This window comes from Cibotium barometz, chromosome 22 (assembly GCF_041138505.1).
Source record: "Cibotium barometz isolate CiBa-2024 chromosome 22, ASM4113850v1, whole genome shotgun sequence".
Classification (NCBI taxonomy): Eukaryota; Viridiplantae; Streptophyta; class Polypodiopsida; order Cyatheales; family Cibotiaceae; genus Cibotium; species Cibotium barometz.
The window spans coordinates 55176290-55201151 of NC_141067.1; the positions used below are offsets into that span (position 1 = coordinate 55176290).

The 24862-nt window shown below is 46.8% G+C and overlaps 2 protein-coding genes across 2 annotated transcripts in view; one reads left to right on the plus strand and one right to left on the minus strand.

Annotated features, from left to right (window-relative positions):
• ISI1 (binding protein) overlaps positions 1–24862 on the minus strand; it is a 43264-nt gene that overhangs the window by 14201 nt on the left and 4201 nt on the right. The window lies entirely within an intron of this gene.
• On the plus strand, positions 1711–3529 carry LOC147626734 (uncharacterized). Its single transcript, XM_086816754.1, has one exon. The coding sequence runs from the start codon at positions 2802–2804 to the stop codon at positions 3414–3416; it is 615 nt and encodes a 204-aa protein (XP_086672880.1). The 5' UTR covers positions 1711–2801; the 3' UTR covers positions 3417–3529.

Sequence of the window (24862 nt, forward strand, 5' to 3'; positions counted from 1 at the left end):
CAAGAGAGAGAGAAAGAGAGTAGCCATCATTAGGGCAGCCTGTAACGGTGGTAGAGGCTAGTGTGCAGCAAGAGAGCCTCCATTAATGAAGAGAGAGGGCTCCAATTTATAGATTTGGGCCTCCCATGAGCTAAAATGGCAAGAGAAGGCTACAATGACAAGTGGAGAGCCACACAATAGCTGAAGTGACAAGTGTGAGGCCACTTGTCTCACTTTGATCCACTTTCTAACAAGTGTCAGGCCACTTGTCTCACTTTGGTCCACTTTCTTGCCACATGTCCCAATCTAAGAGATGGGTCCTTCCATAAACTTTATCTCTAAAAATATCCCAACTAGTAGACATTCTGTCATAGGCACTTTGCCAACGCCTGGTATCTGCTCAATTCCAGATGTAATGACGCGAACAGAATTTCCATCGGAGTCAGGCCAAAAATAGCAACTCTCCTAAATTTTAGGAGTGTGGTCCTTTGTATTCTAGGATAATCCCCCATTCCCACAGCTTGTACTTTCCAAATATTTAGACATCCTGGAGTCCACCAGACCCCTTTTCATACTAGGAAATGTCCAGGCTGGTGACACTAGATGCTATGCATGAATGCTGTGCAATATGCAGGATGATTTCTGATGCAAACCTTAAGGTTTCTACTGACTGTATATGCATGAATGCGTCTCTTTAAGCATATACAGTCAGTAGAAACCTTAAGGTTTCTACTGACTGTATATGCATGAATGCGTCTCTTTAAGTGGGTTAAGGGACTTAGACTGATTGACTTACTAACTATGGCTGAGAATGACTACGTAGCTCGTGCCTGACTTATCCTGGACTGAGGATATACAATGGGGTCACGGCGTACGACAAATATCATCCTACTGGGTTCTAATAATGTACAAATGTTGCACTGCTGATGATGAGCCAGTTTGTCACCATGCACTACAGTGCAGAGTGCATGTGCCAACACGTGTGAAGTCGGCCAACCACAGAGAGAGACGGGGAGCAGCAAGAGCAGTCGGCTATCACCTGGATCAATCCCAAAACCATAGGACAGCCTCCCACACCTGGTAAAAATAGAGAAAAATAGGGAAAAAATATGGAGAGTGGAAAAAAATGAGAAAACACCTAAATCGGGTGGGCACACCCACAACAGAGGCCCTGCTGTAAATATACATACAGGAGATGACTGCTAACACCCCCTCTCAGCTCCTGGATGTGGAACCAACCCCAGTGAGCTGGAGTGCCGCCGGAGTAAAGCCTGAGATAGAGACTGTTGCGTTTTACCTTCACCAAGTGGCTGGAGCAAAACGATGAATGGATGAATGCTGAAAACTGTATGGATGCAGAAAACGCAAGGCTGAATGCTGGCTGAATGCTGAACTGATGCGTTTGACTGATGTAGATGGCTGAATGCTCATGCGTTTGAGGCGCCTAGGGCTGTAGGAGACAAACGCTGAAGAGAGAGGGCTGAAACTGCAATCGTTTATGCTCCTGAGGCTGAGGATGACAAGCGCTTGATGTCTCGCTTGCTGAATATGATGAATGACTAAATGATTATGCAAAGCCTCTATTTATATGGACAAGTGTGCCAGTCGGCTGGCTACAGTGCTGGCCAATTGCACATGTCCAAATAAAATGTCTAAATGATGTATAAAATGCTAAAAATGCTGGGAAAAATACCCAAAAAATCCTAGATAATGTCACGATTGTGACTTAGTTCATTATACACAGTCTCCTCATGGTTACAGATACTGAAGTGACATGATTACAGAGGACCCCTACACTCGGATGGTCACAACTATTCACTCTAGAGACATGCCTCTTCATCAAGAGCCACACTCCTTCGACGACTGGTCACACCCCTTCGCTCTAGGGTTGCAACTCTTCACCCAATGGTTGCAGCTATTCGTCCAAAGGATGTGTCTCTTCGCCTAGAGTCATGACTATTGGTCATGGGATGTGTCTTTTCATTCGTGTCTCTTGAACTCCTATATAAGGAGCCTGTTGTATCACAATTTCAATCATTCAATCAATCAATCAAACATCTGTGTTCAAGTCTCTCGAGTCTACTTTCAGTCTTAAATACACAGATAAGTGGATGAAATACTAAGTAATAACAGTAATCCTCACAGTGGTATCAGAGCAAAAAATTTTCCCAGGCCTACGGTTGTGAGCCTCTCACCCTCTCCGCTCTACTCCCCTACCCGGCGTTGTATGGAAGCAGAAGAAAGATGGAACCTACATCTACGAGTATGAGGTAACCTAAACCTTCTTTCTCAATTCACATATAGAAGACAGATGCACAGATGTGTGTGTGGCGTACCCGGTGAGTGCGCAGAGATTTCCTGCTGGTAGCCCTTCGTGTGCCTCTTCATCGGGTTGTGCCCTTTCGTGCATGGGTTCGCATCCCTTCACACGAACGGTGGCACCAAGAGATGGCACCTCTTCGCATGGCACCTCTTCGCTATTCCTCATGGCTGCGCACCTCTTGGCCGCCAGTGCATAAGCGCTACGTCCCACAATTCAGCCAGCGCAGCCCTTCGTGGGTTTACTAAACGGCGATCTTACCAGCCGGCCAGCCCATTAATTAACTTGGGTGGCCCTTTTTATTAAACCCACGTGCCCTTTCGATAAGTCAAAAAAAAAACAACAAAGCGAATATGGGGCCAGCGCAACGAATTAGTCCGCAGGCCAGCCCATTCGCTCCTCTCGCACGCTGTTCCAGGGAAGGTTCGCTCCTCTCCCACGCTGCCACGCCAGGGAATTCTCTCCACTCTGGCACACATTCCCCTTCTCAACCAGGCGTCCAATGGAACCCAACAGCAATCAGCCAGAGCTTTACATCTCGTACATAGACGAGGTCCCGGAGGCCATATTGCCCGAGAATCCTCGCCCAGCCCCGGAAATAATTATTATTCCCGATACACCCACACCGGAGCCCGCCCCATTACCCGAACCTGTTGCAGAGCCTGTTCCGGCACCCGAACCTGCGCCCGTTCCGGCTCCAGTTCATGTACCAGGTCCCCTGGACTTTTTATTGTACGTCAGTCACCGCCACGCCACTCAGTTACAGGCGTGGGTGATCTGGCATATTTACTTGACGTGTCCAGCACACCATCTTGCTCATTACGAGTTTATTTTGGGACGGTACCCACATCTTGCATATTTCCTGGACGAGTGCCGTGTGGATGCAGTAAACCGGATCATCTCCCTTCAGCCCTTGGTTCGAGTATACAGCGAGCTCATTGTGCCAGATTACACTCCCTTAACCCCTGCAGAGACACCTCCTCTCGACGAGGTGGAAGACTTCGAGCCTTCAGAGTTAGGCTCCAATTTCTTAGCAGAATTGGGAGACGATTCACTGTCACTCTCTCCTCCAGCAGTACCACATATTTCACCAGCTTCTCCGCGCTACTCACTCTAGCAGCTCCAACATGCCATCTATCTCAGAGGAGGAGGGCCCGCAACAAGACGAGCAAATGCAGGCCATTACATCATTACGCGAGCAGATGGAGACTTTTTCGAGCAGACTTTTTCGACAAGTCTCTCTACCATCAGCAGACGACTCGACCAGTTGCAGCGGCCCCATCCAGCGCGCACACCAGCCAGTGATCCACAACCATCTTCTTCAGAGACTTCGGTAGCAGAAAATGAAGATGAACCAGATCCAACTGCCGAGGTAAACAATGCAGAACTCCAACTTCTTTATAAAATATTTAATGCTGCACAAAAAAAGAAACTCGATGTCAAACTGCCTGCCCCTTATAATGGTCGCCCGCGACAAGCGCGTGCTTGACCAATGGATATTCAAAATGGAGGTATATTTGACCAATACCGATTTGGTCGAAAGCAAGAAGGTTGCTTTAGCCAGTTCACTACTCAAGGATACAGCACTTCTATGGTGGCAACGACGTGTTGCAGATGGTAAGCACACTCCTACTTGGGATAAATTCCGGCGCGCCCTCCGCAAGGCCTTTGAACCTGCCAGTGCGGACTACCATGCCCGGTCTGCTCTCCGCTGCCTGAGGCAAACAGGATCCTCAGCCGCGTATATCACAGAGTTCCAACGTTTAACTCTGGAAATTGAGAGCCTCAGCCCCGCTGACAAGCTACACAGCTTCATCGATGGGCTTGAACCCAACTTACAGGAAGATGTGCAGAAGTTTAACCCTCTCACCATAGATGCTGCCATTGCCTACGTAGAGCGCCTTGGAGATCTACGACGACAACCCAGGACATCCTTCTTTGGCAATCGGTCCTCAAACAGTGCTCGTTTCTCCCAGCACAATCGCAGAGGAAATTTATCTCAACCTGAGTCTCAATATTCCCAATCCTCTGGTCAGCAATCTACTCGGCAACAGCCCTTTCGGCCTAGATTTTCAGGTCAGGCAGCAGCCTCCCAAACAGGATCCTCTTCCAACAACAACAATCGGAATCGAGGACGCAACTGGCAAGGTCGCCGACCCAACAATCGCCGCAATTTTCGCCGCGATACCTCAGCGGGTCAGCAAGCCTCTTCATCGGCACCTTCAACCTCTCCAGGCAACCCTCCAGGTCTTTACACAATTTGCAATGGACCACACAGGTGGTATGAGTGCCCAAAGCGTAATTCTCGCCAGAATTCCAACATGGAATGTTTCCCAGAAGGTGAACATGGACATCATCATCCTTCTGCGTCAGAAAAAGGCAAGCAGGTGGTTCATGCAGTGCGAGTTTCTAAAGTTGTCAGTGCTTTAATGCTAAATGCCCACAACCATACTTCAGTGCCTGTTAACCTTTCCAATCAAGTTTTGAGCTTATTGGGATTTATTGGCCAGCATCCTATCAATGTTCTTGTTGATAGTGGATGCTCGACTAATTTTGTGGGAACTACTCTCGTCAGCAAGTTACGATTACCTACTCAGCAGAGTGCGGAAGTTTTCCAAGTGGAACTTGCAGATGGTTCTTTCTTGCATTGCAGTAAACGGATTCAGCAGTTGCATTTTCAGATTCAAGATTATCAGGATCAGCTGAATTTCTCTATTATGCCTTTGTCACACTATGACATGATTCTTGGACAGTCTTGGTTATATGAGTATGATCCTTTGATCAGCTTTCGAGATCATTCCATTCGACTTTATCATAATCATCGAGAAATGGAATTACGAGGTCTGTTTAATTCTAAGCCGATTACTGTGGTTTCTGCTATGCAAGTCAAACGCTTAGTGCGTAAACGCGACAGCACTTCTGCCTTAGTTATGTTGCGAGAAGCAGAAGATAATACAGTTGACCAATCGGAATCCTCGCCATCAGATATTTCTTATTTATAGCAGCCCTTCTTTCAACCTTATAAGGATTTATTTCCTGACGAGCTGCCAACGACATTGCCTCCTCGACGTTCTGTAGATCATACGATTGATCTAATTCCTGGACAACCACCGCCAGTTCGAGCTCCTTATCGAGTTTCTTATTCAGAATCTCAAGAAATTCAGAGACAATTGGCAGAGTTGTTGGATAAAGGTCATATACGTCCAAGCAAAAGTCCTTTTGGTGCTCCAGTTTTATTGGTCAAGAAGAAGGATGGATCTATGCGACTTTGCATTGATTATCGTGCCCTTAATAAGCAGACAATCAAGAATAAGTTTCCCTTGCCTCGCATCGATGAGCTCTTTGATCAGTTGCTTGGTGCGAAGGTATTTTCGAAGATTGATCTGAAGTCAAGCTATCATCAAATCAGGATTCGAATTGGAGATGAGTATAAGACAGCTTTCAGAACAAAGTATGGACATTATGAATTTTTGGTCATTCCTTTTGGGTTAACCAATGCCCCAGCTACTTTCATGACTTTGATGAATGACATCTTTGGTCCTTACTTGGATAAGTTTGTCATCGTTTATCTGGATGACATTTTGGTCTTTAGTAAGACTTTAGTAGATCACAAGCAGCATTTGCAGATTGTCTTCGACGTACTCCGTACGAATGTCTTGTACATCAACAAGAAGAAGAGTCAGTTTTTCAAAGATCATGTGGAATATCTTGGACACATCATCTCTGGACATGGTATTGCAGTTGATCCTAAGAAGATAAAGGTCATTGTTGATTGGCCTTTGCCACTTACAATTTCAGATGTGCGATCTTTCTTGGGATTAGCAAATTTTTACCACACCAAGGTTCACAAGTTCTCAGATATTGCTGCTCCTTTGACGGCCCTTACAAAGTTAGATAAATTGCATTGGTCACTTGAAGCTGAAAAGTCCTTTAATGATCTTAAGCATGCGTTGACAACTACGCCTGTTTTGGCTATTGCGGATCCAACTCAGGCGTTTGACGTCATGACAGATGCTTCGGATAGAGCATCTGGAGGCGTTCTTATGCAGAATGATCGTGTTATTGCTTTTGATAGTCATAAATTTTCGGCTATTCAAATGCGATATCCCGTTTATGACAAGGAATTTTTGGCAATTGTTCATGCTTATAGAACGTGGAAGCATTATCTTCTTGGTGCAGATTCAGTGGTTAAGACAGATCATCAGTCTTTGACCTACATCTTTACTCATCCAGTGATGAATCCTCGTCAAGGACGATGGGTTGAATTTTTGGCGAATTTTCACATGGCGATACTCTATGTTCCTGGATTACAGAATGTGGTAGCAGATGCTTTGAGCCGCATGCCTCGAGCTACGAACTTTGCTATCTCAAATGTGCAGATGGAGATTCCTGCATGTTTTAAGCATGAGTATTTGACAGATAGAGACTTTGGAGATGTCTTTCGAGCTCTCAAATCTCTTCATCCTACTGTTGCAGAAATGAATATGTTTGCCGCATATACAATTGCAGATGATTTACTTTATTACTTAGATCGCATTTGTGTTCCTCACAATGCATCTTTGCGGAAACTCCTTATTCAAGAGCATCATGAAGTACCCCTTGCAGCTCATCCTGGAATTAAAAAGACATATCGTCTGTTATCAGCAACATACTTTTGGCCTCAGATGCAACAGGATGTTATTAAGTTTGTTAAAGCTTGTCACTCTTGTCAAATTATGAAAGCCTCACGACAACTTCCTCAAGGATTGCTTCAGCCTTTGCCAGTTCCTCAGGAAAGATGGGAAAGCATAAGCATGGATTTCATCACTACTTTGCCACGTTCGCAGAAAGGCAATGCTCAAATTTTAGTAGTGGTTGATCGGTTTTCCAAAATGGCACATTTTATTCCTTGCAAGAAGACAGTTTCTGCTCCAGATCTTGCAGCGTTGTTCGTACAGCATATTTTCAGAATTCATGGATTGCCAAGATCTATTGTTTCAGACAGAGATCCGAAGTTTACTGGACATTTTTGGATTTCCTTATTCAAATCTCTTGGTACGAATCTCTTGTTCAGTTCTGCTTATCATCCTCAGACAGACGGACAGACAGAACGAGTAAATCAAATTTTGGAAGAAATGCTTAGACATTATATTCAGACAAGATTAGCTTCTTGGGAAGAATATTTGCCTCTTGTGGAGTTTGCTTATAATAATTCTCCGCATTCAGTCACTGGAATGACTCCTTTTCAAGCAGCATATGGTCACACTCTGCTTGTGCCTACAAACTTTGTTCTTCAACACAAGGTGGCATTAGCAGATCAGTTGATTCAAGAAATGCAAGATATTCTTGTGCAAGTTCGAGACAGACTGGTTCATGTTCAGCAGAAGTATCAAAAGTATGCAAATAAGCACAGAAGGCATACTGAGTTTCAAGAAGGTGACTTGGTTTTGCTTTATGTTGCACCGCATCGATATAAGACAGTAAAGTCAAGTCTTTCCGAAGTTGCGACCGCGTTTCTATGGTCCATTTAAAGTTATAAAGAAGATTTCAGTTGTCAATTTTATAAGTTGGATCTTCCACCATCTTGGGAAAAAATTCATCCGACATTTCACATCTCTTGGCTCAAGGAATACATAAAAGGAGATTCATCTATTCCGGAGTTATCTTCTTATGTTCCTGAGATTGAAGATGATCACATTATTCTTGTTCCTGAGAAGATTCTTGACGTTCGTCAGAAAGAAACAAGACGGAAGATTACTACAGAATTTCTTGTTAAGTGGATGGACTTGGATGAGTCAGATTCTACTTGGCAGACAGATGAAGAAATGCAACAATATCCTCAACTCCTCCAAGAATTCTTTGGCAGACGACCGACTCTCATTTAATCACATGGGTTTTATTTTAAATGGGAGGAAATGTCACGATTGTGACTTAGTTCATTATACACAGTCTCCTCATGGTTACAGATACTGAAGTGACATGATTACAGAGGACCCCTACACTCGGATGGTCACGACTATTCACTCTAGAGACATGATTATAGAGGACCCCTACACTCGGATGGTCACAACTATTCACTCTAGAGACATGCCTCTTCATCAAGAGCCACACTCCTTCGACGACTGGTCACACCCCTTCGCTCTAGGGTTGCAACTCTTCACCCAATGGTTGCAGCTATTCATCCAAAGGATGTGTCTCTTCGCCTAGAGTCATGACTATTGGTCATGGGATGTGTCTTTTCATTCGTGTCTCTTGAACTCCTATATAAGGAGCCTGTTGTATCACAATTTCAATCATTCAATCAATCAATCAAACATCTGTGTTCAAGTCTCTCGAGTCTACTTTCAGTCTTAAATACACAGATAAGTGGATGAAATACTAAGCAATAACAGTAATCCTCACATATAAATCTTGGATACTATCTGAGGTTCTTGCAATGGTCTAGATGCTATGCATGAATGCTGTGCAATATGCAGGATGCTTTCTGATGCAAACCCTAAGGTTTCTACTAACTGTATATTGCATGAATGTGTCTTTTTAAGTGGGTTAAGGGACTTAGACTGACTGACTGACTATGGCCGAGAATGACCGACGTAGCTCATGCCTGACTTATCCTGGATTGAGGATATACAATGGGGTCACGGCGTACGACAAATATCACCCTAGTGGGTTCTAATAATGTACAGATGTTGCACTGATGATGATCAGCCAGTTTGTCACCATACACTACAGTGCAGAGTGCATGTGACATTCCCTCCTGCTTAGCTTGGCGGCAGGTTCATGGCTTCCAAGTAGTCCGCCAACAACTGGAGGTACTCTTGAAAGAACTCCTCGTCTAGCCATATGACTTCATGGGTACCTCGATCTCGGAATTTCGTATAGAACTCACGTATCCGTCGATCGGAACCATGCTTCCAACAATGAAGAAGGATCTCCTCGGGCTCAATGACTTCTGCTTCGTCTACCACGTCTGGATGCTGTTCATCTGAAACATCAAACACTTCTGGTCCAACATATGGTTTTAGCCAAGAAACATGGAAAACATCATGCCAACCATAGAGAGAGACGGGGAGCAACAAGAGCAGTCGGCCATCACCTGGATCAATCCCAAAACCACAGGACAGCCTCCCACACCTAGTAAAAATAGGAAAAAATAGGGAAAAAATATGGAGAGTGGGGAAAAATGAGAAAACACCTAAATCGGGCCGGCACACCCACAACAGAGGCCCTACTGTAAATATACAGACAGGAGATGACTGCTAACACCCCCTCTCAGCTCCTGGATGTGGAACCAACCCCAGTGAGCTGGAGTGCCGCCGGAGCAAAGCCTGAGATAGAGACTTCGTGAAGAGGTCCACCGCACTGTCCTCCGTCGAACAGAACTCTAGCAAGATGTCATCAGCAACAATCTTTTCACGAACAAAATGCCTCTGGATGACCGTGGGTTCCACCAGTGGAAGCCCTATCCTGCCAAGTAACCTTTGCAACCTCACCACCTCGCAAGCAGCACCACAAGCAGCCTGGTACTCTGCCTCTATCGACGACAAGGCAAAAGATGGTTGCCTCTTACTGCTCCATAAAACTGCTCCCGAGCCAAGGGAAAAACTGTAGCCTGATGTCAAGGTCCTCATGTCTGGATCTCCTCCCCAATCTAAGTCACTCCAACCGTGGAGTCTGACTGCATCCGTCAATCCCCCTCCTATGTAAAAGAGTCCAAGACCCTTCGCATGCTGCAGAAACCACAAGATACGCAATCCTGCCTCCCAAAGAGTCCTCTGCAAACATGAGCTCAACAGCCTCATTAGGAAGCTCCCGTCCAATCTGGTATGCATCAACCAAATCAATGAACCATTTTGCTTCCAAGTCAAAGAGGCATCATATTGCTCACAAGAATCAACACCTATTTGTCAGAATGTGCAGCGGAAGACCAACGCACGCAGGAGATGCATCACCATCGAGCTCCACGAACACCCCCAACAGGCATTGCAGCATCCCTCCACCGGGCTCCCATCTCCCGGTGAGCTGCCTCCCAAAACACCGGTCGGAGGAGATGACTATGACAAGGTGCCACTCTAGCCTATGTATGGCTCTTCAACTTCCCATGCTTCCACTTATGGGATAATCCAAGGCACCTTCTAGCCATAGATCACATGCTCGAAATCGCCAACCTTCCAACACCCTCCCTCGATTCGAGCTCCGCAAGCCACTGAGGCGCGAGGGGGTCGCCCAGGACCACACACGCCTGAGCCGTCCAGGACCACACACGCCCGAGCTTTGATACCATGTCAAAATGCGCAGCGGAAGACTAACGCACGTAGGAGACGCATCACCATCAAGCTCCACGAACACCCCCAACGAGCACTGCAGCATCCCTCCACCGGGCTCCCATCTCCCGGTGAGCTGCCTCCCAAAACACCGACCGGAGGAGATGACTATGACAAGGTGCCACTCTAGCCTATATATGGCTCTTCAACTTCCCATGCTTCCACTTATGGGATAATCCAAGGCACCTTCTAGCCATAGATCACACGCTCGAAATCGCCAACCTTCCAACACTATTACGGTGGGATGCCAAGTCCTAGAAACCTGCTGAAGACCACTCAAGGCCTTCGGAAACCTGTAACCAACTATCACACGCGGAAGCTATGGGGGTCTTCTTTCAGCCCTAAACACCATCTAGAACATGCTGATGCAAAAATGCAGACAGAAGGGAGAGTAGAGAGAGAGAGAGAGAGAGGCTGGAAATTCAGTATATTCATATGGTACAAAAAGGTAACTACTTCTACAGCCCTAGGCTGCCTTCATACAAAAGGTGAACATCACCAAAATCTGTCCCTAACTTGGACCCATTCCCTAGTGGAATGAATGTGTTCATCAATGGGCATACACGCCTATTTATAGGCTCTTGGATTTTCTTGGAGTGCTGGCCGACCAGCAGTCGGCCAGCCGACTAGTCATAAATGCCTGAATCTGGAGCGCCTGCAGCCGCCTTGCCCCTCTAGTACAGCCGACAACATCTATATGCAGCTGACAGAGTATCCACCTCCTTCTCCAAGTCCACCCTAGCCACATTATGCACCTTGTGCTCCAAATCCTAGCTCTAATGATCTTTTTCTTGGTTGCCCCTTCTGGATTAGCTCTGGGAATGTTCATGGCAATGCTTGCGCATGACATCCCCCTCTACTAAACTTGATGACGGGCTTCCAACTTGTTTCTTGGATGACTGTCATCATCCCACTCTATTCCCGGAGTCCCTCTATCATCCATCCAACTCTGGCAACCCTTTTCACTGAAAACTCGGCCCGGTCTCCAATAATATCTATGTCCCCAATCCATTCTTGCCCTAACTCTGAACATTGTCTTGGTCTTCATTCCTGAGAAATGAGTCTATCACACGCGGAAGCTCTGGGGGTCTTCTTTCAGCCCTAAACACCATCTAGAACATGCTGATGCAAAAACGCAGACAGAAGGGAGAGTAGAGAGAGAGGGGCTGGAAATTCAGTATATTCATATGGTACAAAAAGGTACCTACTTCTACAGCCCTAGGCTGCCTTCATACAAAAGGTGAACATCACCAAAATCTGTCCCTAACTTGGACCCATTCCCTAGTGGAATGAATGCGTTCATCAATGGGCATACACGCCTATTTATAGGCTCTTGGATTTTCTTGGAGTGCTGGCCAACCAGCAGTCGGCCAGCCGACTGGTCATAAGTGCCTGAATCTGGAGCGCCTGCAGCCGCCTTGCCCCTCTGGTACAGCCGACAACATCTGTATGCAGCCGACAGCACCAAGTCATGCAGCCGATAGAGTATCCACGTCCTTCTCCAAGTCCACCCTAGCCACATTCTGCACCTTGTGCTCCAAATCCTAGCTCTAATGATCTTTTTCTTGTTGGCCCCTTCTGGATTAGCTCTGGGAATGTTCATGGCAATGCTTGCACATGACACCAACCCCCTCTGAATCCGGAACCACAAAGCCTGGAGAATGTGCAACATCCACCTTCACCTGCAAGTAATCAACTGCTACTTGCCTGGCCTTCCAATAGGTCCTCGTGGAAAGAACTTCCTCATCTACAGGAGTTTCTTTGTCCCGAATGCTACGAGACATCAGAGCATAAGTTACCTATAAAGTTTCCTCTGACTGACGAACACAAGAACTACCAACATCTGTACCGGAAAGTTCCTGCCAACATCTGTACCGGAAAGTTCCTGCCAACTGCTGCCATCATCTGGTAAGCTATCCACCATCTGCTCCCGGAAAGCCCGCACCTGCAGCGTATCCACACTTAAGTGGCCATTACCAAACTGCCACTCATCACAAAACTGAGAACCTAGGAGAGAGAGTGCTGAAAGTTTGTAAACTCCATTCTCCACTCCGCCTTCCCAACCTACCTGGCCTGTTGCCTTGTCCCGGAGAGCAACAAAATGCTCATCAAACTCCACCCGTACGCTAGTCTTGCAAACCTAATGCACTGAAAACAGATGAAAACCAAGTGATATAACATACAACACCTAGGAGGAATGCTTCCCCCCTCTGCCATCGGGAACCATTTCCAGCCTGCCCTCACTGTGAACTGGGATAGTGAATGTATCCCCAGTAAGAATGTGACCAGAATACCTGCACAGATCCTGTAAATCTAAATGGGAAGGAGTCATGTGCCTGGAAGGACCATTGTCTAGAATCCACTCCCGAGTATCCGTAGAGCGGAGAGTCCTCCAACCTCCTCCCTGCACGAAGAAAATGAAACACCGGTGTCCATAACCTCCATGTGCACAAAAGCTGGAGTCTTCACAGTTGCTGCTGAGGATTCGGCACCCTTCTCGGTGTTCTGCTTGGGACATTGCCTCCAATAGTGGCCTCTCTCGCCACAATCATTACAAGTCCTCTCTGCCTTGAGTTTCTCGCGGTCTGAGTCAGACATCTTCTCAGAAGACTTCTCCGATGAAGCCTTCCCTTTGCCCTTGTTGTTACGGCCTTTCGACCGTTGGCAAGTTAAGGCCTCCGAACCTCCGCCCTGTGGGAGGGTTCGTGAATCTTTCCTCTTGGTCCAAGACCATGGGCACAAGCTCCTCCCATGTGATGGTGCTAAGCCTGCCATTGGTAATCAACGAAGAGTAGAATGCTGAGTACTGAGAGGGCAAATGCGACAGCAACATGATGGCCATATCCTCCGATGATATCTCTTTCCCAGCCTGAAGAACTTCCTCTTGAAGAGCCTGCAGCTTGTTAATGTGCTCCCGCATCGTCGATGACTTAGCGACTTCGTGAAGAGGTCCACTGTACTGTCCTCCGTCGAACAAAACTCTAGCAAGATGTTATCAGCAACGATCTGTTCACGAACAAAGTGCCTCTGGATGACCATGGGTTCCTCCAGTGGAAGCCCAATCCTGCAATGCAACCTCTGCATCCTCACCACCTCACAAGCAGCATCACAAGCAGCCCGGTACTCTGCCTTTGTCGTCGACAAGGCAAAAGATGACTGCCTCTTACTGCTCCGTAAAACTGCTCCTGGGCTTGAAGTAGATCTCCTCGTGTCCGGATCTCCTCCCCAAACCGAGTCACTCCAACCGTGGAGTTGGACTCCATCCATCAATCCCCCTCCTGTGTAAAAGAGTCCATGATCCTTCGCATGTCGCAGAAACCACAGGAAACGCAATCCTACCTCCCAAAGAGTCATCTGGAACCATGAGCTCAGCTGCCTCATCAGGAAGCTCCCGTCCAATCTGGTGTCCATCAACCAGATCAATGAACCATTCTGCTTCCGAGTCAAAGAGGCATCACACTGCTCACAAGGATCAACACCTGTTACGGTGCAAAGCCTAGTCTTGGAAACCTGCTGAAGACCACGCAAGGCCTTTTGAAACCTGTCAACCACCCCCTCTGAATCCGGAACCACAAAGCTTGGAGTATGCACCTCCTTCTGCAAGTAATCAACTGCCACGTGCTTGGCTTTCCGAAAGGTCCCCGTGGAAAGAACATTCTTAACTATAGGAGGTTCTTTGTCCCGAATACTACGAGACATTAGAGCATAAGTTACCTGTTCAGTTTCCTCTGATTGACGAACACAAGAACCACCAACATCAGTACTGGAAAGTTCCTGCCAACTGCTGCCATCTACTGGCAAGCTATCCACCATCTGGTCCCGGAAAGCCTGCACCTGCAGTGTATCCACACTGAAGTGGCCATTACCAGACTGCCACTCATCACAAACCTGAGGACCTGAGAGAGAGAGTGCTGAAAGCTTGTAAACTCCATTCTCCACTCCGCCTTCCCAAACCACCTGGCCTGTTGCTTTGTCCCGGAGAGCAACAAAATGCTCATCAAACTCCACCCGTATGCCAGTCTTGCAAACCTGATGCACTGACAACAGATGAAAACCAAGTGACGGAACATACAACACCTGGGAGAAATGCTTCCCCCCTCTGCCATCGGGAACTATCTCCATCCTGTCCTCATTGTGAACTGGGATAGTGGATGTATCCCGAGTAAGAATGTGACCAGAATACTTGCAGAGATCTTGTAAATCAGAACGGGAAGGAGTCATGTGCCTAGAAGCACCACTGTCTAGAATCCACTCTCGAGTATCCGTTGCGGAGAATCCTCCAACCTCCTCCCTGCCTGAAGAAAACGAAACATCGGTGTCCATCACCTCCAGGTGCACAAAAGCCGGAGTCTTCATGATTGCTGCTGAGGAATCTTCACCCTTCTCGGTCTTCCGCTTGGGACACTGCCTCCAATAGTGGCCTTTCTCGCCACAATCATTACAGGTCCTCTCTGCCTTTAGTTTCTCGCGATCAGTAAAACGGACTTCTTCTCAGAAGACTTCTCTGACGAAGCCTTCCCTTTGCCCGTGTTACGGCCTTTCGACCGTTGGCCAGTTAAGGCCTCTGAACCTCCACCTTGAGGAGGGTTCGTGAATTGTTCTCCTGGTGCGACAGCAACGTTATGGCCATGTCCTCTGATGATATCTCCTTCCCAGCTTGAAGAACTTCCTGCTGAAGAGCCTGCAGCTTGTTAATATGCTCCCGCATCGTCAACGACTTTGCAGGGCTTACACGGCCAGAGTTAGAGGAAGGGGAGTTACCCTCGATTTGGAAGGAATGCGAGGCACAGGCACAGTTGTGGAATCGTGTCAATGCTAGGGTCCATTCTTTCATTTTCCTCGATTGCACACTGCATGTAATCAATCATATCAAGCATATGACGAACACACGCATCATCATGCGGTTGAATGTGGCTGGGACGTTCGTTAAGCCAAAAGGCATGACCACAAATTCATAAGGGGGCCCGTTCTGTACGGAAGGCTGTCTTGGGGATGTCCCCCTCAACAATCCTCACCTGGTGGTACCCACTCTTTAAATCGAGTTTCGAGAACACCTTAGCCCCATTTAGCCTCTCGAGAATATAATCTATTCGAGGCATCGGGAATCTACTCTTGATAGTCAGCTTATTGAGTGCACGATAATCGACACACAAACGAGAAGACCCATCTTTCTTCTTGACAAATAGGATCGGTGCTACAAACGACGACACGCTGGGGTGAATAAAGCCAGATTTCTTGGAGTTGGCGGTCTAACTCCAATTCCATTGCCTTGGAAAGGCGATATGGAAATTTGCTCACGGGTTCCGAGCCTGGGAGGAGATCGATCTTGTGGTCCTCCGGTCTGGACGGGGAGAGCTGAGGAGAGAGATTGTCTCGAAGAAAAATCTTCTGGAACTTTTCATGGAGAGCCAAATACTTCTCGAAAGCACTGACCACCGTCTAAGCAGTCTTGATGTATATCATCGCACAATGTGCGCCTTTCCTAATTGCTCGTTTAGCCTACAAGTGGCTTATGAGCGGAAAGTTCGGAATTCCTAGCTCACACTTAATGGTCATTGGGGCGTTTGACACATTCCGACTTATCTGGAAAGTGTGCTCGTCCCACTTGACATCAGGAAGGAACTTGTGAAACCACTGAATGCCCAATATTATGTCTGCTCCTACAAGAGGGGCAACCATAAAATCACGCACAAACTCTATGCCTTGAATAACTAATTTAGCACCTAGGGCTTCATACTTGACACTCGTTGTCATGCCTGTGCTAAAACCCTCAACTTGTTTGTCCACCTAAGTCAGGACGAACGGGCACGCTGAGCGGCTTGTTCCGTGACCACGTCCTCCGTGCTGCCGCTGTCAAACAAGACAACGACTCTCTGACCACCTATGTAGCCAAAGGTCTTGAGCAATTCGTTGCGCTCGTACTCCTAGTCATGGGCACCCTTCTTCTTATCTTCGAGCTCCCTGTTAGCACTTTCATCCCCAGTTTCTGCTCTTTATGGTGTCCTTTTGGTCCCATTTGCATGGCCCTTGATTGTGGGCTGGCCACCCCTATTTTACATATTTTTCTGGGATTTTTCCCAGCCCTTTTGCTATTTTACCAGTCGGCCAGCCCTCCTCACCTATAAATAGGTGGGGCTGGCCTCTCTTGTTTCATTCAGTCTTGTACTTATTTGCTCCCTCACTTATGAGACTATCACTGTCTCTTGCTTGGGACTGTTTTGGTTCAGTATATTCAGCATAGTTTGCTCCATATCTCTCTCTCTCTTGCACTCTCTGTTCAGCACATTCTAGTGCCACTCTGCTTCCGCTCTGTGCACTCTTTCATGGTATCATCGCTCTAGGTTTAGCAACCTTTCTGCTGCCCCAGATTCAGCCCTGTTTTCAGCACCTTCTCCTCTGCGTTTTCTTCCAGATCCATAGCTTTTTGCTGCTGCGTTTTCTGGACAGCACTCTGCTGGTCATTTTTTCTTCAGATTGGCTTCACCGATTCAGCCGTCTGGCTCTTGGAGATCAGCGTTTCATTGCCCACTTGGAGATTGGACTGCAGGCGGCCTGTTTTCTACAGGACAGCACTTGTTCATTGCTGCGTTTTCCTCTCCAGTGGTCCTTTCCCTTTGCAGAGGGGGCTTGTGGTGTTGCAGGCTTTGGTGGCACTCTTGGTACCTGTGGAGGACACCTTTTCTTCAGAGATTGTGCGTTTTTTTGAGGAGAGTCCAAGCTACTGTCTTTGTTGTTGCCTTTCCCTCTTGCACCCTCTTACAGCATATTCCCTGGCCCTGTGTGGCTACCTTTTCTCTCTATATCAAATCCGCATTTTTTCTGCTTCCCTCTTCTAGTGACCTCAAGGTTGGTGGTACAGTCGACAGAAGCTTCTGCGTTTTTTGCTACAGGAGGATTCTCGGGTGCTGTCCAGCCTCTTAGGGCTGCGTTTTGGTGGGAGGAAAGACCCTATATCAGCGTTTTCTGATTTGGACAGTTTTATCTTATGAGGGTTGGTCCTATTGATTGGATCAATGATGACAACTTCAGATTTGGCTCCCGTACCACTCTCTTGTTATTTCCTTGATGAGGCAGACAAGTTGGATGGTGGTAACTTTCAGTCATGGAAGTTGCAGGTTACTTCTATTCTCAGGGAGTATGGTTTGATGGAGTTTCTCTCGTACAAGAATCGGTGCTTGCCGGACCTTGCCTCTGCGGAGGATGTGTGTCGGTGGAGGAAGACTGACGGACAGATCTATGGCTTTCTTCTCCTGAATTGTCAGGATTCGGTTCTTCGACACTTCATCTATGCTCCTGATGATGCTTCTACCTTCTATGTGTGGCAGTTGCTTTGTGACCTGTATGGTGATGCCAGTGATCGGCAGATGCTTTCTGCTTCTGGGTGTTGTGCAGCCAGTGATTTTGTGGATACTTCTTTTGGAGATGTTCCTGCAGCGAAGGATATTGGGCCAATTTTGCTCATTGCATCTGAGGAGTTTGTTTCTCCTGTTGCCCTGCCTTCAGTTTCCATGCATACTTCTCCTTGCCAGGATGATATCTCTGGTAATGTTTTTGAGGAAGACAGTGGGCTATCTTTGCTCACAACTTCTGAGGGGGATTTTTCTCCTATTGCTTCGCCTCCGATTCTTTCTTCGACAACCAGTGACCAGGATGTGTTGCTGGTCCCTTTGCCTTCTATGGAGGAGCCTGCTTCTACGCTCTGTGATGCTATTGAGGAGGCTACTACTACTTCAGTTACCGCTACAGTGAATATTTCCCTTACTCTAAGTGAGGATTTTGGATCGTGGTCAGGTATGTCCGTGACCGTGCCTGGGGCACAGTGGTACTTCCAGGGATTGAAGGATTGGGATTTGGATTTGGTTCGGCCTGTGGAGTCCCGACATCAGTTTTCAGAGGGGGCAGTTGAGTTCTTACATCTGGCGATGCCGACCTTCGAGGAGGGTGCTATTATACAGCATTTGGCTACTCTTGGTACAGAGTTGGAGCAGATGGACTCTATTTCTTTTGAGGGTATTATCTTCTTGGAGCTACAGGCTTCTAGGGATTCCTGTGACACTGTGTTTATATTTGGCTTTGGCACCGATATTTGGAGCAGCACGATGCAACATTCATGGTTGATTTCTTCTAGCAGAACAGTGTACCTGGCAGCTTGTACTGTTACTCTTGTAGCTGAGTTGCTGTGGAGATTGCTTGTGGAGCTTTCCTGGTACCTGTTGGTGCTGCTTTCTTTTGTCTTTGACAGAGGACGACTCCTCATCTTCGGATTCTCGGAGTTTGTTCAGCATCTGGTGCTGAGAGGGGGTGTTAGCACTTTCATCCCCAGTTTCTGCTCTTTATGGTGTCCTTTTGGTCCCATTTGCATGGCCCTTGATTGTGGGCTGGCCACCCCTATTTTACATATTTTTCTGGGATTTTTCCCAGCCCTTTTGCTATTTTACCAGTCGGCCAGCCCTCCTCACCTATAAATAGGTGGGGCTGGCCTCTCTTGTTTCATTCAGTCTTGTACTTATTTGCTCCCTCACTTATGAGACTATCACTGTCTCTTGCTTGGGACTGTTTTGGTTCAGTATATTCAGCATAGTTTGCTCCATATCTCTCTCTCTCTTGCACTCTCTGTTCAGCACATTCTAGTGCCACTCTGCTTCCGCTCTGTGCACTCTTTCACTCCCAACTAATGATTGCTCCAACTGAAGCATTGGGATTCGAAGAACTAGGGACAACCACCGGGGTCTATGTGGGAGCTGGGCTCACCGCTGAAGCCGTGGAGGCTGAGGCAACGGTCTTTGGAGCGGTAGTCTTCTTAGAACACTCCCGAGAAGTGCGTCCTTTTGTATGACAAAAGAAACACCTACCCTCCTTCTTGTACTAAGCAATCTCCTTAGCACTCAACTTGCCACTGATCTTGCCTGCCTCCGCTTTCTGGTCTAGAGTAAGCTTGGGCGCATTGGTCGAGTTTTTGAAGCCCGAGGCTCCCATGGTCTATCTTGGGGAAGACCCCGTCTGGTTCTAGCCTTTTCCTCCCAAAGTGGTAACCTTGGCAGTACCGGCTGGGAAGTCTCGGGCTTGCCACCATTGTGCTTCATTTCAGCACTCTGCGCAAGTTAGAGTGCATCTTCGAAGGTGGCTAGCCGAAACATACGCACCTCCCACTGGATTTGCATGTCAAGGCCATACAAAAATTGCCCTTTCTTGTCCGTATCAGATAAGCCTAATTGCAAACATAAGTTCGAAATTTTGTTGGCAAACTGAAGGACTAGTTGCGCGTTCTAACACGCTCCCTTAAACTAGTCTTCGAGTCACTCAAGGTAATGGGGTGGTAGAAACCGCTGCTTAAGGTCACGGACAAACTCGTCCCAAACATAAGCTGCCATACCTAATCTGGTGTGGGCATGAGCCCACTGGGTCCACCAAGGAATGGCCTTACCTTCCAAGTACCAACTAGCTAAGATCACCCTGTCAGTATCATTCTTTCTATCTGCGGCAAAGTAAGCTTCAAATTGATGCAACCATGAATAAAGAGTTGTGGGGTCGAGTTTACCATTATACTTACTAAAATTCATTTTCTCGGAAAAATGATTGGAGGAAGCCGCTGGTGTCAGTCTTGCGTCCAAAGCCGCAAGGTAACGCTCATGTTCCATGTGTCGCATGGCTTCGTCTTCACGATGTCGGATCTCCAATCCACACATCTACAACTCAAGCATCGAACTCGGCTGCAGTCGTGACCCTTCGAGAGGGTCCCTGTGTAGAGGATCTGGAATTTGGGATACGGAAGGAGAGGAAGGAGGAGACGGAAAACGCAACGATGGAGAACGGGTGCGCTCTTCCAGAGCCAATATCTTCGCCTTCTGCTCTTCCAACTTGGTACTCTGGTCTACGATTGCTCGCATCATTTGTTGGAACATCTCTTCAACACTCATGCCTAATGCCCTAGCCGGGCTCCTGGTGCACTTTGCTCCCAAGGTTCTTGGTCTCTCCCGTCGTCGAAGCTCGCCATAGCAGGAAAATGCACCTCCTTTCTAGAGTGCAATCTGACCATCCACTATGTGTGCGGGAGACTTCCGGAGGCTGAAAACCAACCGTCCTTCAAGGGACAGGAGTCACTCCGAAAGGGGTGGTCCACCGGAGTTTGAAAACCAACCACACAAGCGAGAAAAAATTTATGGTTTCTTGCTAAATCTTTACACTTGAAGTAGGCTCTGATACCACTGTAACATGCGGAAGCTTCGGGGGAGATCGGTAACTTCAATGCTCAGAAATCAGCACACTTGTCGCGACGAAATTAACGCACAAAATTGAATGTAGATGTGCAAAAAAATAGAGAGAGAGAGAGAGAGGGAGAAGAGGACACAGTATTGGGTCCCGAATACCCTCTGTAGGGCCCCCACCACGAATGGCGTATTTGCTTTTATTAGAATGATGCAAAACTGAAAATAAAAGACTGGCTAAACCTGTTTTGGCTGAGATAGATCTCTGCCCTTCACCTTCACACCTTCACCCTTGGGCTATCCTGGCCCTTGGGTAGCAGCAGCACCTTGTGAGTTATGAGATAAATGAACTGAATTTATGCTATGGGTATTTATACCCCTTCAGTGTGCTGGTTGGCTGGTATAAATCCAGGAGGCTGATTTAAAAGCCTCAAGACTGCATTAAAAATAGCATTTAATGCTATTAAATCCTACGATTCACACCAATGGAGGGCTGGCCACCTATGCGCATGGCCTTTGGCTGCTGGGCAGCCTGTGTGGGCTGCCCCACACTTGGCTGACAGGCCTCTAAGGGCTGGATGCCCTGTCGGCTGCCTGTCCAGAGGCCCTAGGGCTGGCCTACAGCCCTTCCAGCCCATCCCATGGCTGGTGAGCACAGCCAAGGCCCTCTTGGCCCCTTTGGGGTTTGGGGGTGGTTCTACACCTCCCCCATGCCCACATAATTGTTCTTGGGGCAGCCCTATGGGCTGGCCCCATTCCTATATGCAAACCCTAGCTGTCTACGTGGTTTGGCATCCGGTGTCATACAAAATACACTGAACCACTAACATCATTCCAGAGGGAGACTCCCAGTGCGGACTGGCACTGTTTCATGTGCAATACAATGCACACCTGACCTTGGACGCATGTGCAGGACAATGCACACCTGACCCATAGTTGCCAGGCGTTTCAGAAACGGCAGGTATGAAACGGGTTTCATACGTTTTGAAACGTTTCATAAAAGGTAAGAAACGGGTACAAAAAGGTTTCATACAAAATAGAAAAAACATGTATATTTTTTACTTGAAATATGGAAAAGAAAAAACTGTTGACATAACTTATAAGAGACCACATTGAATTCATTTCAATAAAAACAAAATACGGGAATCTCCTTGCACTTCATGATATCAATCTTATCTGGATTCACTTGGCGAGGCTCAATGGGATGACCCTTTTGTTCTAGCAATCAGAGATTGCAATGACAAAAGACAAGCCTCTCCAATTGTGCTGAGGAGAGTCTATTTCTCTTTTTCGTGTGAAAAAGAGCCCATGTACTCCAGTTTCTCTCACAAGGCCCTGAACTGCAATCCTGGGAGATAACTCTCAATGCAATCCGTCTCTACAAAAAATAATAATAATAATAATAATTAATAAATAAAAATTGGGATGATGAAAAAACGCGTTTCATACAGGACGAAACGTTTCGTACGTTTCGAACCTATATGAAACGCGTTTCTATGCAACTGTGACCTGACCTCGGACGATTGGAGTGGAACCCTAGCTGACTCGTCCCGAGCTGGGCTCACATGGGACCAGTTTTCCACCCCAGGTCCTGCACCTTCTGTCCAGATATGTTTACGTGGCATCCAAGTGCAGGATGCACATGACACTATATTTGCAACACTTTTCCCTTTTTGCCCAAAAATATCAACTTTTTAGCTTTCCTTGGCTTGCACTCCAAGTTTTAGCCCAAAATATCAACTTTATGCTTTCCTTGGCTTGTACTCCAAGTTTTAGCCCAAAAATAACTGAACTTGTCCAAATATATCAGCTTTTATGCTTTTCCTGGCTTGATGCCCAAGTTTTATCTAGGCGCCTCCTTTTGTCCACCTGTCCAAGCCCAAAAACAATAATATGTCCAGCCCATCATTAATGATATGTGACTTATAAATATTAGAAGTCACGTTGATGAATAAAATCCCACGCTGTTCATGCTGTATGGCCATCTTTCAGGCCAAACCATGCCAATAAAATGTTGTCGCTTGCTTCTGTAGAAAATCCCCGTTCACACCTTGGTTCCACCCAATGTGTGAAACACTGGTCAAGACTCGTGAAGGGACCAAATGATGACACTTTGAGTCCATGGTTCGTGAAGTGGGCAAGCAGCCAAGGGAGTTGGCACTCTCCTCTCATCCGAAAGGGTGATCTCAAAGAGGGAGAGGAAATGTTCAAGAACCCACCTTGTTTGAAGCCTGATGACCCAGCATCTCAACGGTTGAGATCTTATGTGCACAAGGAAGAGGTGTCGGTCACTTCTCGCCATGCATCTACTCCACATGGGACAGGAGGAAACAGGTATGTACATGTTGGAGCCAATGGAAGACATGATGGCCTAGTGGATTCAAAGCATGTATTTCATGGTGAGGTGGTCGGCATGCAAGCCAAAAAACTTTGACCATTGAATTGTCTCATAGCGAGACATTGCATCATTCAGGGAGGTCACATGCATCTGGGCCACACATTCATAGAGCACATGCCACCGTGCCTCGTGAAACACCTTTCATTGCTCATGAAGCCCATACAGAGAGGGCTGTCCCAAACCTACAAAAAGATGGACAGCCACCTAAAAAGAACTTTCGGGAAGCCCAAAAGGGAGGTAAAGCAGAAAATACCTCATCTAAGGATAATGAGCCAAAGAAGAACAAGTTTGGCTTGACTCCCGAGCAAAGGGAGTAATATGCAAAAGAGGGGAAATGCTTTTCTTGTGGTAGTAAAGAGCACATGTTTAGGCAATACCCAACCCGCAAGCAAAAGCAAGGGGATAAGCAGCCTAAGGTTAATGTGCATGCCGTTCCCGATGTGCAAGGTAGCACTAAGCATGATGGCAAAGAGAGGGTGGTATGCAAAGCTTGGGGGCAAATCAAGGATCAGCCCGCCTTGTTTATGTTTGATGATTGTGCGACGGATAACTTCATCTCTACACAGATGGCAGCCACCTTGGGTATAGAGATTGGGGACATGGGACCCCAGATTGAGACTGAGGCCGCCTTTGTTGGCAAAGAGGTGCAGGTTACTCCTCTTATTGGGAAGTTGCACATACATATACAGGGTTATCTAGATCATGAGCACTTGTTCATTGCTCCACTTAATGGATGTGATGTATTGCTTGGTAAGCCTTGGCATCATAGGCTTGAGCCCCGCAAGAGTACAAAACAAACAAGATCACTTTTATGCATAAAGGCCGCATGCATGTCATTGATGCTGGCAAAGAAGGGGATTCCATCCCAATTGTATCACACATCCAGATTAAGAAGGCAATGAAAAAGAGTCTTTCCTCGTATTTGGTTTTTGTTTGTGATAAGATTGACCAAAGTAATGTGAATGTGGATGTATTGACTCAAGATAGGCCGAATTATCTTAATGCATATAGAGATTATTTTGTTGATGCATTGCCAAGAGAACTACCTCCTGAGAGGCCCGAGGATCATCGCATAGATCTTGTGCCAAGTAGTTTCCCACCTAACAAACCCGCATACCATGTGAGTGCCGCACAACAAGAGGAAATCATAAACAAGTTAATGTACTTTTGGAGAAGGGTTTGGTTTAACCAAGCTCCTCACCTTTTTTGCTCTCCCGTGCTTCTTGTGCAAAAGAAAGATGACTCATTCCATATGTGCGTGGATTACTGAGCTCTAAACAAGCTCACCATCAACAATCGGTTCTCGATTCCGCGCATAGATGATATCTTGGATAAACTTGATGGTTCGACTTGTTTTAGCCACATTGATTTGGAGAGTGGTTATCACCAGATTCGTGTGGTACCCCAGGATGTCCATAAGACAGCATTTAGGACAACTTTTGGATTGTATGAGTTTTTGGTGATGCCTTTTGGCCTTACCAATGCCCCGGCAACATTTAACCGTATGATGGACAAGATATTTCGAGCCCATCGTAAATTCACGGGTGTATTCTTTGATGACATCTTGGTTTTCTCCAAGAATGAGCAAGAGCATAGAATTCACTTGGCCACAGTGTTTGAAGATTTGCACAAGCATAAACTCTTCATAAATGCCAAG

Excerpts from the sequence above, each read along its gene's own strand:
- LOC147626734 (XM_086816754.1), top strand. The coding sequence starts at position 2,802 with ATGGAACCCAACAGCAATCAGCCAGAGCTTTACATCTCGTACATAGAC.